General features: G+C 38.9%; 1 protein-coding gene across 7 annotated transcripts; it reads right to left on the bottom strand.

The window, feature by feature from the left end:
* Positions 1-7,364: 7,364 nt before the first annotated feature.
* Positions 7,365-15,001, bottom strand: LOC146372317 (uncharacterized). Of its 7 annotated transcripts, none has more exons than XR_014802794.1 (6): positions 13,545-15,001; positions 11,870-11,920; positions 10,667-10,703; positions 10,513-10,580; positions 10,325-10,390; positions 7,365-8,341 (listed from the first exon to the last, which is right to left on the bottom strand). XR_014802794.1 is itself a non-coding variant. In XM_084954078.1 (6 exons), exons 2-6 carry the CDS (start codon positions 11,912-11,914, stop codon positions 8,220-8,222), a joined length of 342 nt encoding a protein of 113 aa, XP_084810204.1. In that variant the 5' UTR covers positions 11,915-11,920; positions 13,545-15,001; the 3' UTR covers positions 7,365-8,219. The 7 variants fall into 7 exon arrangements, 3 of the variants coding, with proteins under 3 accessions (XP_084810204.1, XP_084810202.1, XP_084810201.1); XR_014802792.1 differs by having other exon boundaries at positions 10,667-10,721; XR_014802793.1 differs by having other exon boundaries at positions 10,667-10,724.
* Positions 15,002-22,428: the final 7,427 nt, after the last annotated feature.

The raw sequence follows: 22,428 nt of genomic DNA on the forward strand, positions 1-22,428 counted from the left end.
GTGGCCAGTGCAATCCTCTATGCCGTTGTATGCTAGGGGAGCAGGCTGAGGGTCGCTGATGCTAACAGACTCAATAAACTGATCCGTAAGGCCAGTAATGTTGTGGAGATGGAGCTGGACTCCCTTAAGGTGGTGTTGGAGAGGCGGATGTTGTCCAAAATAAAGACAATGTTGGATAATACCTCCCTCCCACTCCATGACATGCTGGTCAGTCACAGGAGCATGTTCAGTGAGAAACTGAGAGTACCAAAAAGCACCACTGAACGACACAGGAAATCCTTCCTGTCTGTGGCCATCTCCCTGTACAATTCATCCACTTAACACACTGTATACTGCAATAGCTACACCCTTTTTGCACACACTCTCCTCTTGGACCAACAGATATTGATCCTGCTGGTGGTTTAAAACCCTGTCCAGCTTTTCAAGAGTAATTACCTGTCTCCTGTCATCTCACAGCAAACCTTCTGTCAATGCCAAGTATTGATGTGCCATACTGGAAAAGCTGAACAACTGTTGTGTGCAGATATTACCTAACGCTACCAGTAGTGACACTGACCCGAGCCAAATGCAAATCTAGTAAGAAAGATGAAAAGAGAAAAAAAAAAACTTTTGGTAGTTGCTTTATTGTTTGCCCGCTAGTAGACCTGTTGTTAATTTTATTACCACCAAAGAAAGATTAAACTACTTAACAAACCACTATGCTATTTGACTGTCCATTAACATAATAATAACAATAATAATAATTATTATTTTGATTTTTAGCAATTTTCTGGAAGAGAATGACATTCATACAGCTCATACTGACATCTTCAAGTGCTACAAGCCACATTTTAAACATTTGTCTACCTCACATCACTAATGAACCTAACATATGTCTTTGGACTGTACAAGGTAAATGTAGGGCCCAGAACAAAGTCATATTGGCACAGTGAGAGCCTGCAAAGTCTTAGAGAACCACTGCACTCAAAAAAAAAGGAAATTCCTGCTTTTGTTAAGTCTGGACTGACAATCCACAATCGAGGTAGTTTGCAGTGGGTTCTCTCTGGGTACTCTGGTTTCCTCCCACAGTTAAAAGTTATGCAGTTATTTTCACCAATTAGGGTAATTGGTGAAAGTTCTTTCTGTGTTAGCCCTGCAATAGGCCTTTGACGTGTCCATGATGTACCCTGGGTCTGACCCTATCACATCTGGGATAGGAACCAGGCCACCCTCAGCCCTAATAAAGATAAGATCGATGGATGGAGTGGAATTTGTTATAAATCCATTCAACTTTTATGTTAACCAGACTCTATACTTTGTTGAACATTGTGTAATATAAAGATAAAATGTAGTTTTCAAGTGACCAAGTAGATTTCAAGTAGATTTTCTTTTTTGTTCTAATGTATAACTTTGTTGAAAACATTTCCCATGTAAACAAGATATTATTACCAAGTAACACATCTGGTTGCACATACAACACACATTGGGGAAAAGCAGAACTCCCTCTGTGTAACAATGGAGCAGCTAGGGGATTCAATACTCATACTCACTCACACCTTTAATGGAAGAAGTGTGAGGCCTCTCGATAACATTGCATCAATCAAACACCTTGGCTGCATCAGACAGCCAAGGTGTTTAGAGTTTTACAGTTGGAAACCTAAAATCAGAGACAAGCCCACTCTGACTGACAGAGTAATTTCTTTATTTTGAAGTGATATCTGTTGGTCAGAGGTATGCATCACTGGATCATAATTCTCAAATAATATGAATAATTAAATACAGTATTTTAGTTCCATTCATTTAGCTTGGTTAGACAGTCAATATACAGGTGCATTTCTGTCGTGAATTAGGAAATATCATAATGGAAAAAGACCCTAACTGTCTGGTAAAAGGGAAGAAAGGCTGAGACAAGCATCCAAAAGCTGAAGGCAGTTTTGTTTTTGGTAGTGGCTTTCCAAATACATCCTTAAATATTGAGAGCTATACCTAAACTTGACAAAGATATCCCAATACCAATATTAGGGATTATATTTAAGAATTTTCTAAATGCTGGAGGGATGTAAATTGACATTAGGATTGAAAAGGATGTCAGGTGACACATTCATTTATTTTGTTTAACAGAAACAAATGTACAGTTTTCAGTATCCAAAGCACCGATATCATCGCCTGAGCATAGTCAGAGGATCCCATGTCCGTAGCTTTCCTCCGCTGTCATCACCAGCAACCAAATCATTAGTGGAACTCCATTTCAGCATCTGGCCTCCTGCCCTGTCAATGTCCGGCTTTGCCACCTGAGGTGCCTCATTGGTCAGCTACCAATGAATTATCTCAGCTACCAGCCTCCTGCTAAGCTGTCTGATGGGACATGTTACCTCAGTGCCGATCTCTGGAGTTTCTCCATCTCTACTGCCACTGGCCCATCAGCTGAGCTCCAGCGTTTCTTCGCCTTCATTATTTGCCACATGGCTGACCTTCAGAGTTACTCTATCTCTGCTGCTTTCCACCTGGTTGGCACTCCTCCTGAACTTTTTTTCAAATTTTTTATTTTGAATTTTCATTGTGACAAGAATATAACAAAAAACAACAACAACAAAAACAAACAAACAGAACCCAACAAAAATATAAGAGGAAGAAATTGGGGCACTGTTCCAGGCATCAAACAAATAGAGAGATATAAGCTGAATTAAGTAACAGAATCTTAAAGCCCTATTTATACCATTTAGTCCAATGCTGTTGAAAAAGATGACCTTTTAGTCGTAGAAAGATAGTCAGTCTCTCCATCAGATGTATTTCCTCTATAATCTCTAGCACTTGCTCTCAGGGAGGATCTTTCTTAAGCCAATTCCTTGTTATGGCCTTTTTAGATGCGAGCAACCGGATTTTAAAAATATGTCTGTTAGATTTGTATTGTTGGATTGTCATTTATGCCTAGAAATATATATTTAGATATGTCTGTGAAGGTTCTCAGTCATCCAGGTCATTGTAGTCAAAGGAGCTTGCAAAGAAAAGCGTCTGGACTTCTTTAAGTTGCTTGAAGACGTTTCACCTCTCATCCGAGAAGTTTCTTCAGTTCTAAGATCAAATGGTGGGGAGTCCCAGATTAAAACCTGGTGGGAGTATCCCCCCACAGAGGGACAAAAAGGGACAAAGGACCCCCTGATGAGCGAAGGTGTGAAACTGGGTGTGGGTCCCAATCAGCCAGGGTTTCGGGTGAGCTCTTTGTGAAACCTGGCCCCACCTTACCATGCGAATTCCTGAGGTCAGATGGCCCAGGATGTGAGTGGGCATTAAGGCGTCTGGGGAGGGAACTCAAAAGCTGGTGTATCAGAAAAACTCAGGAGAGTTTTCTCCAAGCATGACATCCCGGTGTATTTCAGACCCAGCAACACACTCAGACAAAAACTGGTTCACCCGAAAGACAAAACTCCAAAACACAGACTTAACAATGTGGTGTATGCTGTACAGTGCAGCGAGGAATGCCCAGACCTCTACATTGGAGAGACCAAACAGCCACTTCACAAGCGCATGGCACAACATAGAAGAGCCACCTCCACAGGACAAGACTCAGCTGTCCATCTGCATCTAAAGGACAAAGGACACTCTTTCGAGGATGCCAATGTTCATATTTTGGACAGAGAGGACAGATGGTTTGAAAGAGGAGTGAAAGAAGCCATCTATGTCCACTGTGAGCGACCATCTTTGAACAGAGGCGGTGGTTTACGACACCAACTGTCTGCCATCTATAATCCAGTTTTGATTTCCCTCCCCAGACGCCTTAACGCCCACTCACATCCTGGGCTAGCTGACCTCAGGAATTCGCATGATATGGTGGGGCCAGGTTTCACAAAGAGCTCACCCGAAACCCTGGCTGATTGGGACCCAGTTTCACACCTTGGCTCAGGCGATTAGAGGATCATCAGGGGGTCCTTTTGTCCCTCTGTGGGGGGATACTCCCACTAGGTTCAAATCTGGGACTCCCCACCATTTGACCTTAGAACTGAAGAAGCTTCTCAGAGGAGAGGTGAAACGTCTTCAAGCAACTTAAAGAAGTCCAGACGCTTTTCTTTGCAAGCTCCTTTGAATATTTAGATATGTTTAGAAGTATATAATCATTTGTAGATTGAAAGAATGTCTCATCCTAGGAGGTCTGTAACAACTCTGTGTAGCATGAAGAGGGGGGTGCGTTCACTCCTCTCCAGAGTGTTCTGGCATAGATCACACACCTCTTGGGATCATGAACAAGGTTGTATCTTCTCTTCTGATATATGGTATAGCAAACACACATATATCTGTTTAAGTATAAGTGCCTTTTGTTCAGATGAACTGCTGGATTTCCAGACCAGCAGGTTTAGGGAAGTTGTTTATGGGGTCACACTCTGACCCCCCCCCCCACACACACACACACACACACACTTACACAACGCACATACAAGGTACTCTATACGTCATATGTTAATAAACCTATGTATATTCATGTAACCTAAATAAAAGAGCAGTGTTACGGGGGAACGGACGAGAGCAACTGGGGCCAAGCGAAGGAACGGAGTTTGTCCAGTTCTCTCCCGTGCACGAGAAACATAAAGAACTTTGCCTACTTGTGTCTTGCTTTGCTTTGCAGTTGAATTGTCTTGAACGTTCCAGCGAATAGGTTTAAGCTACAAACCTATTAATATCTGTCCTTTTTTAAAATTTAATCTCTCGGTAGCAAACCCAGTAAGAAGATCCTGGGATCCTTAGGGATGGCATAGGTCATGATGTCACCTGTTAACTTGGATATACTGTCCCAAAAAGAAGTCAGTTGTGTACACATCCAAAAGACATGAGAGTGATTGGCGTTCGGGTGGCCACACTGTCTCCAACATTGTTGCTGGTGCCCTTGAAACTTGCTAGTAATATGTGGAGTAATAAAGAATCTAATTGGAGTTTTCCACTCAAATTCCCTCTACCTTTTGGAACTAGTTGATGTTTGTTGTGTGGTACACATTGAGAGCCAATCACACTCTGACAGTCCAATTTTCAACTTGTTGTTGCCATTTTGTTTTTGTAGTCCTTTGTAGAGTTAGACACAGTTTTGGTGGGCAGACATTTGTAGGCATTTGTAAAATGCCTACAAATTTCTGGGGAGGAGGCGCCCTTTATTTCTGTATTGTAAAAATGATGTCCAGATCCATATTTTCCAGATTAAATTCTGTTTTAAATTTTTTAAATGATTTAAAGGTGCCCCCTTCCACAAACAGCCCCAGAGCTGTTAAACCTTTTCCAGTCCAACCTGAGAATGTTGGATCTAACCTTCCAGGTGGGAACTTCTGTGAGTAAGAATATTGCTCCCCAGATTTTATTTGTTAACAACTTCATGCCAAATTAAAAGAGTGTTTTCCACAACATGGTTATTTAAGTTACCCATCCTTGATTTTTCTACCAATCGTGTTTGGGGAGGAATATGACCCCCTATGAGCAAGCACTTTGGGGACAGTGGGAAGGAAAAACTCCCTTTTAACAGGAAGAAACCTCTGGCAGAACCAGGCTCAGGGAGTGGCGGCCATCTGCTGCGACCAGTTGGGGTGAGAAAAGGAAGACAGGATAAAGACATGCTGTGGAAGAGAGACAGAGGTTAATAACAGATATGATTCAATGCAGAGAGGTCTATTAATACATAGTGAGTGAGAAAGGTGACTAGAAAGGAAAAACTCAATGCATCATGGGAATCCCCCGGCAGCCTACGTCTATTGCAGCATAACTAAGGGAGGATTCAGGGTCACCTGATCCAGCCCTAACTATATGCTTTAGCAAAAAGGAAAGTTTTAAGCCTAATCTTAAAAGTAGAGATAGTGTCTGTCTCCTGAATCCAAACTGGAAGCTGGTTCCACAGAAGAGGGGCCTGAAAACTGAAGGCTCTCTCTCCCATTCTACTTTTAAATACTCTAGGAACAACAAGTAGGCCTGCAGAGTGAGAGCGAAGTGCTCTAATAGGGTGATATGGTACTACAAGGTCATTAAGATAAGATGGGGCCTGATTATTTAAGACCTTGTATGTGAGGAGCAGGATTTTGAATTAAATTCTGGATTTAACAGGAAGCCAATGAAGGGAAACCAAAACAGGAGAAATATGCTCTCTCTTTCTAGTCCCTGTCAGGACTCTTGCTGCAGCATTTTGGATTAGCTGAAGGCTTTTCAGCAAGCTTTTTGGACATCCTGATAATAATGAATTACAGTAGTCCAGCCTGGAAGTAATAAATGCATGAACTAGTTTTTCAGCATCACTCTGAGACAGGATATTTCTAATTTTAGAGATGTTGCACAAATGGAAGAACGCAGTCTTAAATTGTTATCACTTATTGTCAAGACCAGATAAAGAGCTAGACAGATTTATCTTAGTTGGGTTTCTGTCTGTATTTTTCAGGTCCTTGATGAGCTGCGGAGAATTATTCAACCATCCAACTTGAAATGAGATGATTTCTGAGATGACGGATAGATGGGAAATCTTCTACTCGGAGGTGCAGTTTTATGGTGTCATGAAGAAAGTTATGAAGCCGCCAAAAACTTTGGATGGAGGTAAAGCTACAGTATCTTGATTTGTCTACGTTTATGCTTTGCAGATTACATTATTTGCAATGCTTAATGGTGTTGCCCTGTCTTATTTTTCTTTTTTCAAACCAGTGGAAAATGCAGCAGCTGTGTTCAGAGCCCTTCCCATGCTTTTCCCTTCCAGCACAGTACCACCTAAGAAGCTGGGCATCTGTAGTGATGCTTTTTTCCATGTCCTAAAGGTAATGCTGCAATATTCTATGTGTATATACTGTTGTATTTTGCAGTTACTCATGTTTTCATTTTATATATTTTACTGTGGAGTCAGTCAAATATTCTTAAAGTTCAGATCACCATAACATGTTGATGTTAATAAAACCTACAAAAAATTGATCTATTTTAAACTGTAATGCAACTCAAAAATTGTGTTTCTTACGATCTTGTTCTAATCCTCTTTTTTTTCTGTCATGTAGACTTCAGAAGACCCTGAAGGCTACCTGCGTCAGCGACCCCTGGCTTGTCCAGTTCTGCTAACCTCTGAAGGCAACTGCATGATAGCTGTTGGAACCACACCGGTGAGCAGCTTTGACCAGAAGGATCTTAATGAGGGACTGCTCTATCTGATGGCATATTAATATGCCCTCCACCTCACATATCCAAAGTGCATTTCAACGCTGCTGCCTTTCTTGCAAACTGAAATACTCAAAGACTCCATCCATGACCGAGATTCAACCCCCTCTTACAGGAAGGCGCTTGGTGAGTGGAAGTCATTCACTGACTCCATCTGCCTTGTTTATCAGACTCAGTGTTAGTCAGTGAGGTTGTTTTGGTTTTTTTTCCTCTAGAAAAGTTGTTCAAATGTAAAACACATGTTTGTTTGTGTGGTCGTTAAACTTGTTCTTCTAAAAAGTTATGTAATATAGGATTTGAAATAGTGATTGTTTTAAGCTTCAGCAAAATTTATTTTTGATACCATCCATGAGTATGTTATATTGTTATTATTCATGTTAAGAGTATCTGGAATATGCACTTCTTATATTGGCCATGTTACACAGTACCCTACTGAAATGTAGGTAATTTTAGACATGATTTTCCTGGAACAGACCTCAGTGAGTTACTGACCGATTGCTGTGTCAATAAAAGCTCAAAAACTAGGAGTGCTTTTGCTGTCTTAATTTAAGATGATTTCCCTTATTTTTAGTAGCTTTTTGAAGAAATGGTGTCTTATTGTCAGGAATTTTTGCTGATTATTGTTCTCAGAGTCGAAACATAATTCTTATACTTAGCTCAATCAAGAAAGAAACAATTCAGTTTTAAGAAAATTTGTCCTATAGTAAGTTTTTTTTTTTATGTGAAAAATCTCAATTAAGGTGTAGAATCTTAAAGTAAGCAAATAATTCTTGAAAACAGCTTTTTCAAGAAAGCATAATACTCATTTTAGGTACAGATTTTCTAAATATCAAAGTGTCTTTCCTTATAATAAGTCACATTTTCTTCAATTAAGCATACATTTTAGAAAATTTGGTCTAGTTAAAAGACATATGGCAGTTAGATTAATTTGCTAGTTTTAAGAATTCTAGTCAAGCAACTTTTGCTTACCCCATTGGCAGATTTTTTTCCTCAAAACAAGAAAATTTTGTCAGATTTAAGAATATTTGGCTTGTTTCAAGTATAGCTGTTTTTGCAGTGCATGACTTACACCAACAAAGTGATTATTAAGTACTTGATTTGTTTGTATGCCTGCCAAAAGGACAAATCAGAAAAGCTGATAACTGTCTTTGTACTGCTGTTTTCTCCACTCCACTCCACGGCCTCTTGACCTTCACACAGGGTTTCTCTACAAATAACACAAAACACAATGTGGACGGTTAACTTTACAACATATATGCAACTGTAGATTTTATTAGAAACTGGGTTCTGCTTGGTTTACTCAAAAATTTGTACCCAAGATATGTAGTAAGCACTTTAAAATTTAGTATTTTAAAGATTACAGAAACATGGGATCAATTATTGAGTAATGTACTTACAAAATGAAACAACAGCCAATTGACTTTGATACATTTTGTTTTCACAGCTACTTATTGCATTTAGGCAAATCAGATACTAACTAGTTACTGCTGGTAAAATAATTCACCATAAAACTATTTTTGTAAAAAAAAAACAAAACAACAAACTGTCAGACTTTAATAATTAGCAATTGTCTTAAATAAGGCAAATATTATAATATCTGATCAATCATGATTATTGAGAAGTGTACTAAAACAGGCTGGTTTTTCAAAAGAAGATAAAATTATAATATTGAAAAAATATGAAGCATCTGAAGTATTTGAAGCCTAATCCTGAAAGTAGAGACAGTGTCTGTCTCCTGAACCCAAACTGGAAGCTGGTTCCACAGAAGAGGGGCCTGAAAACTGAAGGCTCTCCCTCCATTATACTTACTCTAGGAACAACAAGTAAGCCTGAAGTGCGAGAGTGAAGTGCTTTAATAGGGTGATATGGTACTACAAGGTCAATAAGGTCATTGATTATTTAAGACCTTGTATGTGAGGAGCAGGATTTTGAATTCTGGATTTAACAGGAAGCCAATGAAGGGAAGCCAATACAGGAGAAATCTGCTCTCTCTTTCTAGTCCCTGTCAGGACTCTTGCTGCAGCATTTTGGATTAACTGAAGGCTTTCCAGGGAGTTTTTAGGACATCCAGATAATAATGAATTACAGTCGTCCAGCCTGGAAGTAATAAATGCATGAACTAGTTTTTCAGCGTCACTCTGAGACAGGATATTTCTAATTTTAGAGATGTTGCACAAATGGAAGAAAGCAGTTTCAAATATTTGTTTAATATGTGCGTTGAAGAACATATCTTGGTCAAAAATGACTCCAAGGCTTCTCAGAGTGTTACTGGAGGCCAAGGTAATGCCATCCAGAGTAAGAATCTGGTTAGATACCATATTTCTAAGATTTTCAGGGCTGAGTAAAATAACCTCAGTTTTATCTGAATTAAGAAGCAGAAAATAAGAGGCCATCCAGGTCTTTGTGTCTTCAAGGCATTCCTATAGTTTATCTAACCATGAAACAGGAAGCGATACGATACCGCTGAGCCAACACCAAATGAGGTAAATCATGGGACCTTTAACGGAAATTTTCTTTCACAATATTATAAGACATTTTCAGACTGTATTTTCCTTCGTTTTCATTTCAGACTTTTTAAATGACTTTTTAAAACACTACAATACACTGCCATGTGTATTGTAGTGTTATTCTTGCAACACAGCAGGTTAAACTAGTCCCTTACCAGAATAGGTAGCCTAACTAATCATAGATGTAACAATGAATGTGAAGCATTAATTCTTTCAGCTGCACCCTTTAGGGGTCGCTACAGCGGATCATCTGCCTCCATCTCACCCTATCCTGGTCACTCCCAATGAAAACCTGCAGCTCAGCCTCCTGTCTTTTTGTTAGAGCCATTATCTCCAAATCATACATCATAGCTTGCCTCACTACCATCTTGTAAAGCTTACCTTTCGCTCTTGCTGCTTTATTCTGTCACACATCACCCCTGACACCCATCTCCACCCACTCCACCCTGCCTGCATTCTCCTCTTCAACTCAATGTGAAGCGATATTTAAATATTTTTATTAATTTATGTCTACTTACCAATGAAATAATTCTGGATCAATATTATCAAGAGTTTTGTGTTTGTGTAGGCATATATTCTGCCACAGAGGACAAAACTATAAGGAAATAAAGTCATGTCTACAACCTGATTCATATACTGCAAACAGAAAACATTAAATACATTTAAAGCTTAAAACATCTCACCCTTTGCTTTGGCCACTTTGGTTTTTTCCCTTTTCCTCAGAGCCAGTCTTGGTTCCTTGCTCTCTTCTAAAACAGAAACAGACAAACAATGGTAGCTGTTGTTGTACAAAGCAGATTGTACTGGAATAGAATTTGAGTAGAATACATACAACAGTGTCACTACATTTCAGGCAAATGCTTAAACTCACCATCTACATCTGAACTCTCTTCACTGGTGTGCTCCGGTCTCTTTTGAGAGGAGAAATGCTCGGAACGTCTACCTGAAAAACAGAAACATTCATGTGCCACATCTTCCTAATTCACTGAGTTTTTGTACTGAATGACTCTGTAAAAAAACCTGACCTTCATCCATCTCACTGCCTCCTCCTTTTTCATTTCTCTGGGGGACATGGAGTAGCTGCTATGTCAAATATTAGCCATCAGGAGTCACAAAAAACTTCAAACACAAACAGTATTGTTGACAAATATGACAAAAAACAAAGATGCAACGACAACGTGCAAATTAACAAGCTCCAACGTGTCCAGAACTCTGCTGCCCGTATTATTACTAGGACTTCCTCTACCCACCACATCTCCCCAATCCTGAAGCAGCTTCACTGGCTCCCGGTTAAATTTCGCATCCATTTTAAAATAATCCTCTATACATTTAAGGCTATTCATTCTCTCTCTCCACCATACCTCTCCGATTTAGTACAGATGAACTTCCCATCCCGGTGCCTCAGATCTTCATCTTCTCTTTCTCTCTCTGTTCCTTCCGCTCGTCTGATTATAATGGCGGGCAGGGCTTTTAGTTGCTCTGCCCCTCGACTTTGGAATTCCTTACCCCCTGACCTCAGAAATATTAGTTCATTCCCTCTTTTTAAGTCCACCCTCAAAACTCATCTGTTTAAAATTGCTTATGTTTAAACCTCTGTATGCTCTTAACTTTTATCTGTTATTCTTATTATTGTGTATATTTCCAGTTCTGTGTTTTTATCTGTTGTACAGTGTCCTTGGGTGCTTTGAAAGGCGCTATTTTTAAATAAAATGTATTATTATTATTATTAAGGAGCAATCTCAACTTCTCCAAGTGTCACTATGTCATCCTAGAAATGAAATTACTCTTCTTTTAGTTAAGATAATTAAAAAAATGCAGCACAGCCATTCAAAGGTGGCATTTGTGTAAACATGCACTGGACAAATGTAACAGTTTTTAATTTAGAATCTGGGTCGTGGTGATAAAACCGCAGATCTCTGAGATGTCCTTTTTTCGTGTGTTGTGAGTCTAGTTCTTGCTGTAATAAAAAAGCTCACTATAGAGTGAGTGTACATGATCAAGTGTTATCTGTTGTATAGCACTGAACTCTGCCAACAGTGTGTTTCTTTGGCTGTAACATGCCACCCAGTTCATTTTACCATTAGGAACCCAAGCTAACAGGTTAACGTCACTCTAATATTAGTCAATGTCACATACATAATTTGCAGTTGCATAGCAGTTTATCACAAATGCAGCTTATTCATGAGACAGTATACCAACAGCTGTACTAGTGAGCAGGTAACACTTACCACCACTATCAGAACAGCCATCATCGCTGCATGCGAGGGCCACATTATCGTCTGCAATGTAAATATTGAAAGGATGCAATTATATGTGGACATTTTTTATGAAGAGAGAAGTCTATAACATGACATTACTGTAAAATGTATAACCTAAGCTAATTTCTATTGTCATGAGCTTTAACCTCCTATGACCTGAACTCTTTCATGCCATTTTTAATTTCTCTTTGCTATTTGGGCTGATTGGGACCTGATGTAAAAACAAAGAATTATCTGAATTTTTTTTACCTCTCTTGTTTCTGAGAACAATGAGATCCACATATGAGGGCATTTGTTTTAAATTTCGATAGAACAGTGGCAGTATAATGTCCTCGTAACTGGATATCCCTCCCTTGTAGAGCAAAATTTAGTATTTTGGTCGAGACAACCCAAAATGTGATGTCCACATATGTGGACCCCAGGTCCGAGGAGGTTAAAATACACTAACAATGCACCATAAAACAACAAGCAGGAGATCATGAATAGAAGACTAATCTTATTTTAAAACCAGTGCCCATTTAAATTTAAGATGATGCCAATCAGGATTCAGTTTGAGGTCCTCTAGTAAGGAATTCTACATGTTCTCTCTTGAACAGGAAAAGCTGTTTCTCCAAACAGGGATTTAAGTGACATCAGCTTCCAGCTGGAAGCTAACGAAGCCAAAAACTAAATACGACCATAAGATCACTGAGCATGTGGGAAACCTGGTTAATAAGCATTTTTTAAATTTGTTTCGGAAAAATACATTTATTAAAATCATCAACCAAAAATTTCTTTAAAACATACCACTGCTGTGATGCTGACTTTGTCCTATTGCTTGATTATAGCAAGCAAGCACAAGCACCATCTCATGGTAATGAGACGGTGCTTGTAAACACACGTTATACATGAAATTAAATGTAAAATAAATTCTCAGTGGATAAAACTATCTGTTGCATAAATAAATTGAATAAATCTAAATAAATTTGTCATTTGAAAATCTGCTCATCATTTCAACCTGCTTAATAACATAATGTTTCACATGTGAAAAGATACATTTTTAAAGTTATAAGACTTCACTGAGCTCGTGTATTCCTGGCTGTAAGTAAAATAAGATGTTATGGTATGACCGTGGTATCAGACTGCAGAGGACTGCACAGGTCTGCAATGTGGACACAGGCTGCAAACAAAAGTTACGTTCAACAACTTTTTGTCTTTATTCAAACCTTCATATTCATCCACCTCTGTCCTGTTTCTTTTGTCTGTTTGGGACTGTTTCTCATATCTGGCTTACATCATTTATATTATAAAATGCTGAGTTTCAACCATGTGTTGTCCTTGTGCCATTTTCAGGTACAGAGACTTCAAATGATTTTCTGATCAATGCCTATTTTATTTACATTTTATGCAGAACGTGGGGCCGATGTGACGCACATGAGTATTGTTCTAGCAGCAGTTGTTCATATTAAGAGCAACAAAGAATCACATTTAGAAAACAATCACGTCTGATCTAAGAATCACCTATTCCCACCTTAACTGATAATGATTCTTAATGCATATTATAGTTTGTAGTATCTGTTGTTTGGTCTGTTGTTTGACACTCCTACGTACGATTCAGTAACGATTAAAGACTACATGTTCAAATATTCGATAAGAAGGCACATACCTGTGTTTGGCTTGCTGCCGTGGCTTCCTTCACCTAATACCAAAGACAAAAGTCAAAGTTACTTCTCAGTTACATTTAAATAATCCAGTTACAGTCAATAATGACTTGGAGGTGATACAGTAAAAGTGCACCAACAGTTTTGATGCAGCCCATTACCCATGTGTAACATATAACTGGACTACACTGTGCTCCCCACCGTTTCCACATCATTTTTCTTTTCATTCATTTACAGTAGCTCACCTCAATAAATCTACAGGTGTCTTAGGAGTGAGCGCTCATGCTGGTGAACCTGCTGTACAAATTGTGACCTACAACTCTATCAAATTTAAAGTAAAACAAAACAAAAAAACATGGAGCATCACAACGTTTCACCCGTTTTAGATATAGTAGTATTAGGCATTTAAAAAACAGTGTGCCATATAGGAAAGCTTATATGCCTTCTGATGGCTACACTGTTAGAGTGACATCATTTCCTTTTTTAACATACTTTTATTAATTACTCTCTGTACATAAAACAATATTAGGACAGCATGTTATTGTTTCCTCCAAGGTGAGTCTTATTATAACACTAAAACATAGCAGCCAAAGAGACAACACATAAACACACTTTCAATTGTTGGAAGGCACAATTACAACACACTATACAAAGGCTTATATTTTGTATAAGCATGTACATTATTTGCTTTGAATAGCCAAATTAATACTACATGACAGCCTTGATGTTCCACAGAAAAACACTGTCTGAAGCCCACTTCAGCAACAGAACGCCGGGCCTTCTGTCCAGTTATGTTTGACGGTGAGGACAAACGTGAGGAATAAGACAAACAAACGGAGCACGCTGCTCAGCTGGGTCATGCTGATGTGCGGCTACGCCAGTAAATATACTGGACGGACAGACGCCGCTCAGTCACTGAAACATCGACACCACCATAAAACTCCATGTTGGCGTAAACACGTGGGAACGTTTATATTTGATGGATAAAGGAGGACAATGATATCAAGCATTTTGGATTGTAAACACTTTAAGACAACGAAAGTTAAAGCATTGCTACGCGCATGCGTCACACTTCAGTCGTTTCCTTTACATATTTTGAAATGCTAACTTGATAGCTGTTATAGCTGGGCGACTGAAGTTGGGTTTTAACAAAAGATTAAAGCGCTCGGAATAAAAGTGCCTTTCGACTAAATCTAGGCTAAAATTGTGACTTAAAAAGAAGGGGAAAAAACCCAGTCAAGCTATAAAATGCCTTAAAGAGATACCCCAAATAAAACGGTACAAACCACAGTTTGGCCGCTTGTTATCTTTAATAAAGTTTGTGAACAATTAAAAAGCATTCCACTAAGCTGTCTTGTTAAAAGGCTGGAACTCACACAGGTCTGCAACCAAAACACTGCATAGGATTTTTCATTACAGACTTTTACTCACTGAAACCGAGAAAAATCTCTAACTTCAGGTTTTCTTGCAAAAATCATGTTTTTACTGTAATTAAGCGTACATTTTTCCCCTTTAAACTGAAAACCAGATCCAATAATTATTTCTTACGTTAATTTTATATTTCTAAGAGCGAGACTGAAGAGAAATACAGATAGAAAATGCCAGGAATTGAGGGGGAGGGGACGGTAGGTTTGGCATAAAATTTAGTGTTAAATATATCACGAAGGAATCGGGTTTTGTTCCTATGTTCAATTATATGAAAAATTATGCATAGTTAATTGTAATAAAATATAGATTGAGACGAACTTTATGCATTGTTCAATTAAAAAAAGTATATTTACTGTCATTAAGTTTAAAAAAAATTAAACTTAATGTAAGATACCTTTTTCTTTTGTTTCTTCGAAAGACAACATTTGCACAGTTTTCATATACCAAAAAATGTGAAATCTTACCTGCAGAAAGCTTGCTTTGCAGTCTTCAGAGCTCCACTTAAACAGCTACTCCGACTGTGGACTGAATGACGTCACATGCCCTGCAAAAGTGCGCGGGGGGAGGGTTATGGGCTCAAAATGTGGTCATAAATATTTTGTACTTGTAAAAAAGATTTGTATGTGTAAAAAAGATTTGTGTGTGCGTAAAAAAGATTTGTATGTGTAAAAAAGATTTGTATGTGTAAAAAGAATTTGTGTGTGCGTAAAAAAGATTTGTATGTGTAAAAAAGATTTGTGTGTGCGTAAAAAAGATTTGTGTGTGCGTAAAAAAGATTTGTATGTGTAAAAAAGATTTGTGTGTGCGTAAAAAAGATTTGTATGTGTAAAAAAGATTTGTGTGTGCGTAAAAAAGATTTGTGTGTGGACTTAGAAAAAAAAAACCCTGCAAGTTACAAGTACGAATTTTGACCCTATTTTTCTTCCTTTCATCTGATTGGTCAATGTCATGTCAATCACAAATGTAACAATCCAATCAGAGAACAGATGGGTTTGGCTGTCGGAGGGGCGCTTTTTTGAACTGCAGGTCCTTGAAGGGTGATACAGTTTGAAGCTGGAGGATCTCTATATAAATATCCGATAGCAGCTAGGTCCCCTAACTTTAAGTAGCTGTTGAAAGGAAAAAGTTGTGGTATATCAGTGGTTAGAAATACCATTATTACTTTAGGATTAGTTTAACACAAAGTCAGGGCTGACCCAGGACCATTGCTGTGAGTCACAGTGCGCAGCATAAAAGTCCTTTCACATCAGACGCAGGATGTGCTGCTAATGCTAACTGCTAACTAAAAGCAAAGGATCCAGAATTTGTTACGCTGGCTGCTGGGCTCTGTGGGTTTTTGCAGCAGCTCTACCTGTACTAGATGCACCTGCTCCTTGTCTTTTCTATCTCTGACTTTATGTCCTCTACAAGAGTTTCTGTTTTTTTTGCTGGTTCTTCAAATGTTCAATAAAAACATGTATGCTAATTCATAACGAAGAAAGCTTTGTAATGAAGACTGTCATTTCCAAAACACTGCCCGCCCCCACCCCGCGGTCCGCAGCGCTGTTGAAAAGGCTGTGGAAGTCCCTATATTAAACACGTAGACCTGTGACACAAAAATCCCCAAACTCGGACGACCACAGACTGTTTTCCTTCGTGGTGATGAAGGAAAACGCTGGGTTGGCATGTAAAAGGGCATTTATTCCCTTCAAAGACCTGCAGTTCAAAAAAAGCGTCCCTCCAACAGCCAAACCCATCTGTTCTCTGATTGGATTGTTACATTTGTGATTGACATGACATTGACCAATCAGATGAAAGGAAGAAAAATAGGGTCATACTTGTAACTTGCAGGGGTTTTTTTTCTAAGTCCACACACAAATCTTTTTTACGCACACACAAATCTTTTTTACACATACAAATCTTTTTTACGCACACACAAATCTTTTTTACGCACACACAAATCTTTTTTACACATACAAATCTTTTTTACGCACACACAAATCATTTTTACACATACAAATCTTTTTTACGCACACACAAATTCTTTTTACACATACAAATCTTTTTTACGCACACACAAATCTTTTTTACACATACAAATCTTTTTTACAAGTACAAAATATTTATGACCACATTTTGAGCCCATAGAGGGTCACTGATGGAGGAGCAGAGAGAGCCAAAGTTTTCTCCTCAGCTCTGACTCTCAAACCTGATTTACAGGCTACAATATATGAAATAAAGGAATCCTGACATTATTTTAACTACAGTTTAGTACACATTATGAAATAACAAAATAAAATTTATCTAAAGTAAGATTTAGTTTTACAGTCTAATTTAACTTTATATATATCAGTAGTGGAAAGAGCCATTACCATATTATTTATTTATTTTACACACACACACTAAACAGCTATATTAGGTACACCTTGCTAGTCCTGGTTTGGACTCTCTTTTGCCTTCAGACCTGCCAAAGTGCTGGAAACATTTACCTGCACCTCCCCCACTGCAGCAGCTATGGGGGAGGTGCAGGGCATCAGTTAAGTTGGAAGCAGAGTGAGCTACAATTCTCTGCTCAGCTCTGACTCAGGCTTAGTGTACAGGCCAGAACACATGAAACAAAGGAACCCTGACATGTTTTACTACATTATAAAAGCACATACCAAGATTTATCTAAAGTAAGATTTAAATTTACAGCCTAATTTTACTTTATATACATCAGTAGTGGAAAAGTACTTAGTATTTATCTATAAGTATTATTACCATAGGGAAAAAAAAATACATATATATATATACACACACAGTGGACTCATTGCGAGCCCTTCAGGAGGCGAAATGATGCAATTTAATGCAAAATACGTATTTCATCTGCTATGATGGGAAAGCCAGATATTTCATAGATGAAACTTTGAAATATCTGGCTTTTGATGATGATCAAACATTATTTTTTCTGTATATAGGGGAGAAGCGTGTTAGGAGTCGAAGAGAAGGACAGGCAGGAGCGTGGAGGTACTATGACTGGCAAAGGGAGAGAGCTGGCTGATATGAATGGAGAGAAGGAAGGTAGATTTACTGTGTGTGCAGGAGACCAGGTTGAAGGTTGGATGTCAGTTAGAAGAGAAAGAGGAATTCTGCTGCTCTGTGACGGCCTCAGAGGTTGTCAAAAGGAGTGTGTAAAGCATCTATATTGTAGTGATGGCAGTATACTGTGTATATTTATACTGACAATATGGAAAATGATCATTTAGAAATGCTTAAAATGGAAATGATCATTTACTGTGAGGTGAGGTGTGGTTGGGGTGTGGACAGTGGTTGTGCTTTTGTAACGTTGAGGTATGGACAGCTACACACTGAGGCTTTGAGCCTCAGTCCTGCCTGTTCACATTTTATTCTGTAAAAACTACATTTTCACTGCTTTTATAACCTTTTTAGTGGGGAGAACATAGCTCCCACTAGGATTTAATGATTTAACAAATTTTTTAAATCCTTTGTCCTCCACAATGCTAAATGGCTGGGAGTCCTCAGTCACCATGCTAACCAGTTTTTCATCTATTTGAGATTGTCCTCCTGAGGAAAGACAACAAAAACAAAGCACAAATATAAATATCACACAGGTAACTTATTACAGTTGTATAATATTGTTATATCATTTGGTAACATTACTGCATGCTATATTATCATGGCATTTGATGGCTCATCTGGTCTTGCTCCACAATCGGTGTTCCCCCTATTCTCATGCAAAGCTCTGTAGTGCCTAAGCATGGATGAGGTGTTGTTGTTATATCCCAGCTCCCTGGCACATAGCAAACACTTCACCTTGTACAAAAGTAAAGCCGCTTAACATAAATTGTATTGCACCATCAGTATTATGAAAATACATCTTCTGTAGAAATTTACATACCTTGTTGGGAGGAATAAAATCAAAATGTTCCCACACAGGGGAGGACATCCTCCTCTTCTTAGCTGGCTCCATTCTCTTCTGACTTTCTCTCCTCACCCTCCTAAACCTCCAAACTCTTTCCAAACTGTCTCCAAACTCTCCCTAACCGCAACTCTCCATCAAACACCTACATTTTGAATGAAGTCTGAGGGGTTTATATCGCTGTCATAGCTCACGGCAAAGTTCGAACCACTTCTGGTATTCCAGAGTCTGCCGGAGAGGACCCGGAAACGACCGTGAGAAGCTTCATTAAAACCCACCCGAAGCTGCCGGAGGACACGGTGAAAAACATAGGGTTTGAAAGAGTGCATTTGCTCAACACGGGGATATGGAATTCTATAAGATAAAGCCATAAATACGTATATCTGAGTCTTCTATCAAAAGTTATATCTATGTTCATGAAGTTGTACAAAAACGCTTTCTTTCGCCAAGACAATGCGTTTCTCACTGATACATGCATTTGAATGGAGTTCTCGCCAGAAACAAAGTATAGGTTTTCATCTTGTGAATAACTTGAAAATCGTAGCTCAAACAGCTGCAAAACCTGTTTACCCAACACGGGGATATTGAATTCTATAAGATAAAGCCATGAATACGTATATCTGAGTCTTCTATCAAAGGTTATAGCTATGTTTATGAAGTTGTACAAAAACACTTTCTTTCACAACGACAGTGCGTTTCTCAACTTTACATGCATTTGAATGGAGTTCTCGCACGAAACAAAGTATAGGTTTTCATCTTGTGAATAACGTGAAAATCGTAGCTCAAACACCTGTAAAACCTGTTTGCCCAGCACGGGGATATTGAATTCTATAAGATAAAGCCATAAATACGTGTGTCTCAATCATCTATCAAAAGATACAGCTATTTATATGAAGTTGTAAAAAAAAGGCTTTATTTCGCCAAGACAATGCGTTTCTGACTATTACATGCATTTGAATGGAATTCTCGCCCGAAACAAAGTATAGGTTTTCATCTTGTAAATAACTTGAAAATCGTAGCTCAAACAGCTGTAAAACCTGTTTGCCCAGCACGGGGATATTGAATTCTATAAGATAAAGCCATAAATACGTATATCTGAGTCTTCTATCAAAAGTTATAGCTAACCTCATGAAGTTGTACAAAAAGGCTTTATTTCGCCAAGACAATGCGTTTCTGACTATTACATGCATTTGAATGGAGTTCTCGCACGAAACAAAGTATAGGTTTTCATTTTGTGAATAACTTGAAAATCGTAGCTCAAACAGCTGGAAAACCTGTTTGCTCAACACGGGGATATAGAATTCTATAAGATAAAGCCATAAATATGTGTGTCTGAGTCTTCTATCAAAAGTTATAGCTATTTTCATGAAGTTGTAGAAAAACGCGTTCTGTCGCAACGACAGTGCGTTTCTCACCATTACATGCATTTGAATGGAGTTCTCGCACGAAACAAAGTATAGGTTTTCATCTTGTAAATAACTTGAAATTCTTTACTCAAACAGCTGCAAAACCTGTTTGCCCAACACGGGGATAATGAATTCTATAAGATGAAGGCATAAATACGTATATCTGAGTCCTCTATCAAAAGTTACAGCTAACGTCCTGAAGTTGTAAAAAAAAAAGGCTTTATTTCGCCAAGACAATGCGTTTCTGACTATTACATGCATTTGAATGGAGTTCTCGCACGAAACAAAGTATAGGTTTTCATCTTGTAAATAACTTGAAATTCTTTACTCAAACAGCTGCAAAACCTGTTTGCTCAACACGGGGATAATGAATTCTATAAGATAAAGCCATAAATATGTGTGTCTGAGTCTTCTATCAAAAGTTATAGCGATGTTTATGAAGTTGTACAAAATGCTTTCTTTCGTCAAGACAGTGCGTTTCTTACGATTACATGCATTTGAATGGGGAACTCGCCCGAAACAAAGTATAGGTTTTCATTATGTGAATAACTTGAAAATTGTAGCTCAAACAGCTGCAAAACCTGTTGCCCAACACGGGGATATTGAATTCTATAAGATAAAGCCATAAATACGTGTGTCTGAGTCTTCTATCAAAAGTTACAGCTATTTATATGAAGTTGTACAAAAACGCTTTATTTCGTCAAGACAGTGTGTTATGAAGGAAGGAAGGCTCAGGGCTTAAGTAATCAGCATCATGGGCTCATCCGATTAGAATAAGAATAAGCAGTCATCTAATCATTCACAGGGTTCTCCTTTTATTCTCCAAATCAATAAAGCAAAGAAGGAAGGAAGGAAAGACACACATGGACTGCCAATGCTGAAAGAAAACAGAGATTTAAGTTACTCATTACCTTAAACAATACATAAAATAACAAACCCAAACAGTACCTCACCTCTGCTGCCGCCCCGTGTGGGAGTGAAGAAAGAGTGAGCCAAAACTGAATGCAGTCCTTATATAATGTGTGACAGGTGAGTGCAATTAAGGACAAGCACCACACCCAATCAAAGGTGAGAGAACTAAACAAGGTGCATCTGGTGAAGTGAGTGGGTGTGCTGGGATGTGATAAAAGGTGGGTCTTTACAACAAGTGCGTTTCTTACGATTACATGCATTTGAATGGGGAACTCGCCCGAAACAAAGTATAGGTTTTCATTATGAGAATAACTTGAAAATCTTAGCTCAAACAGCTGCAAAACCTGTTTGCCCAGCACAGGGCTATTGAATTCTATAAGATAAAGCCATAAATACGTGTGTCAGACTCTTCTATCAAAAGATACAGCTATTTATATGAAGTTGTACAAAAACGCTTTATTTCGCCAAGACAGTGCGTTTCTCACTGTTACATGCGCCGATGTAATGCACATTTCACCAGAGCCAGTGTTGTTAGATGAGGCCATCCACATTATAACAGGGCCTGTGTTCATGGCTGAGGCCAACTACATTTCACCAGGTCCTGTGTTGGTGGCTGATGCCATCCACAATACACAAAGGCCTGTGCTACTGGCTGAGGACATTCACATTACACCAGGGCCTGTGGTGCTGTCCAATACTATCCACATTTCACCAGGGCCAGTGTTATTGGCTGAGGACATACACATTACACCAGGGCCTGTGATTCCTGTGAGGCCATCTTCACCACACCAGGACCTGTGCTGTTGGCTGAGGCCATCCACATTACACCAGGTTCTGTGGTTCTGGCCAATACCATCCACATTTCACCAGGGCCTGTGCTTCTGTCTGAGGCCATCCACATTACAAGAGGGACTGTGATGCCGGCTTCTACCATCCGCATTACACCAGGACAGTGCTTCCTTTGAGGCCATCTTCACCCCACCAGGGCCTCTGCTGCCTTTTGATGCCATCCACATTAGGGCCTGTGGTGCTGGCCGATGTCATGCACATTTCACCAGGGCCAGTGGTGTTAGCTAAGGCCATCCAAATTACACCAGGGTGTGTGGTGCTGACCAATACCATCCATATTTCACCAGTGCCAGTGTTGTTAGATGAGGCCATCCACATTACAACAGGGCCTGTGCTACTGGCTTAGGCCAACTACAATTCACCAGGGCATATGTTGCCGGCTGAGGCCATCTAAAT

The sequence above is a fragment of the Perissodus microlepis genome, chromosome 15, assembly GCF_051167445.1.
Source record: "Perissodus microlepis isolate ML-2025 ecotype Zambia chromosome 15, ASM5116744v1, whole genome shotgun sequence".
Lineage (NCBI taxonomy): Eukaryota > Metazoa > Chordata > Actinopteri > Cichliformes > Cichlidae > Perissodus > Perissodus microlepis.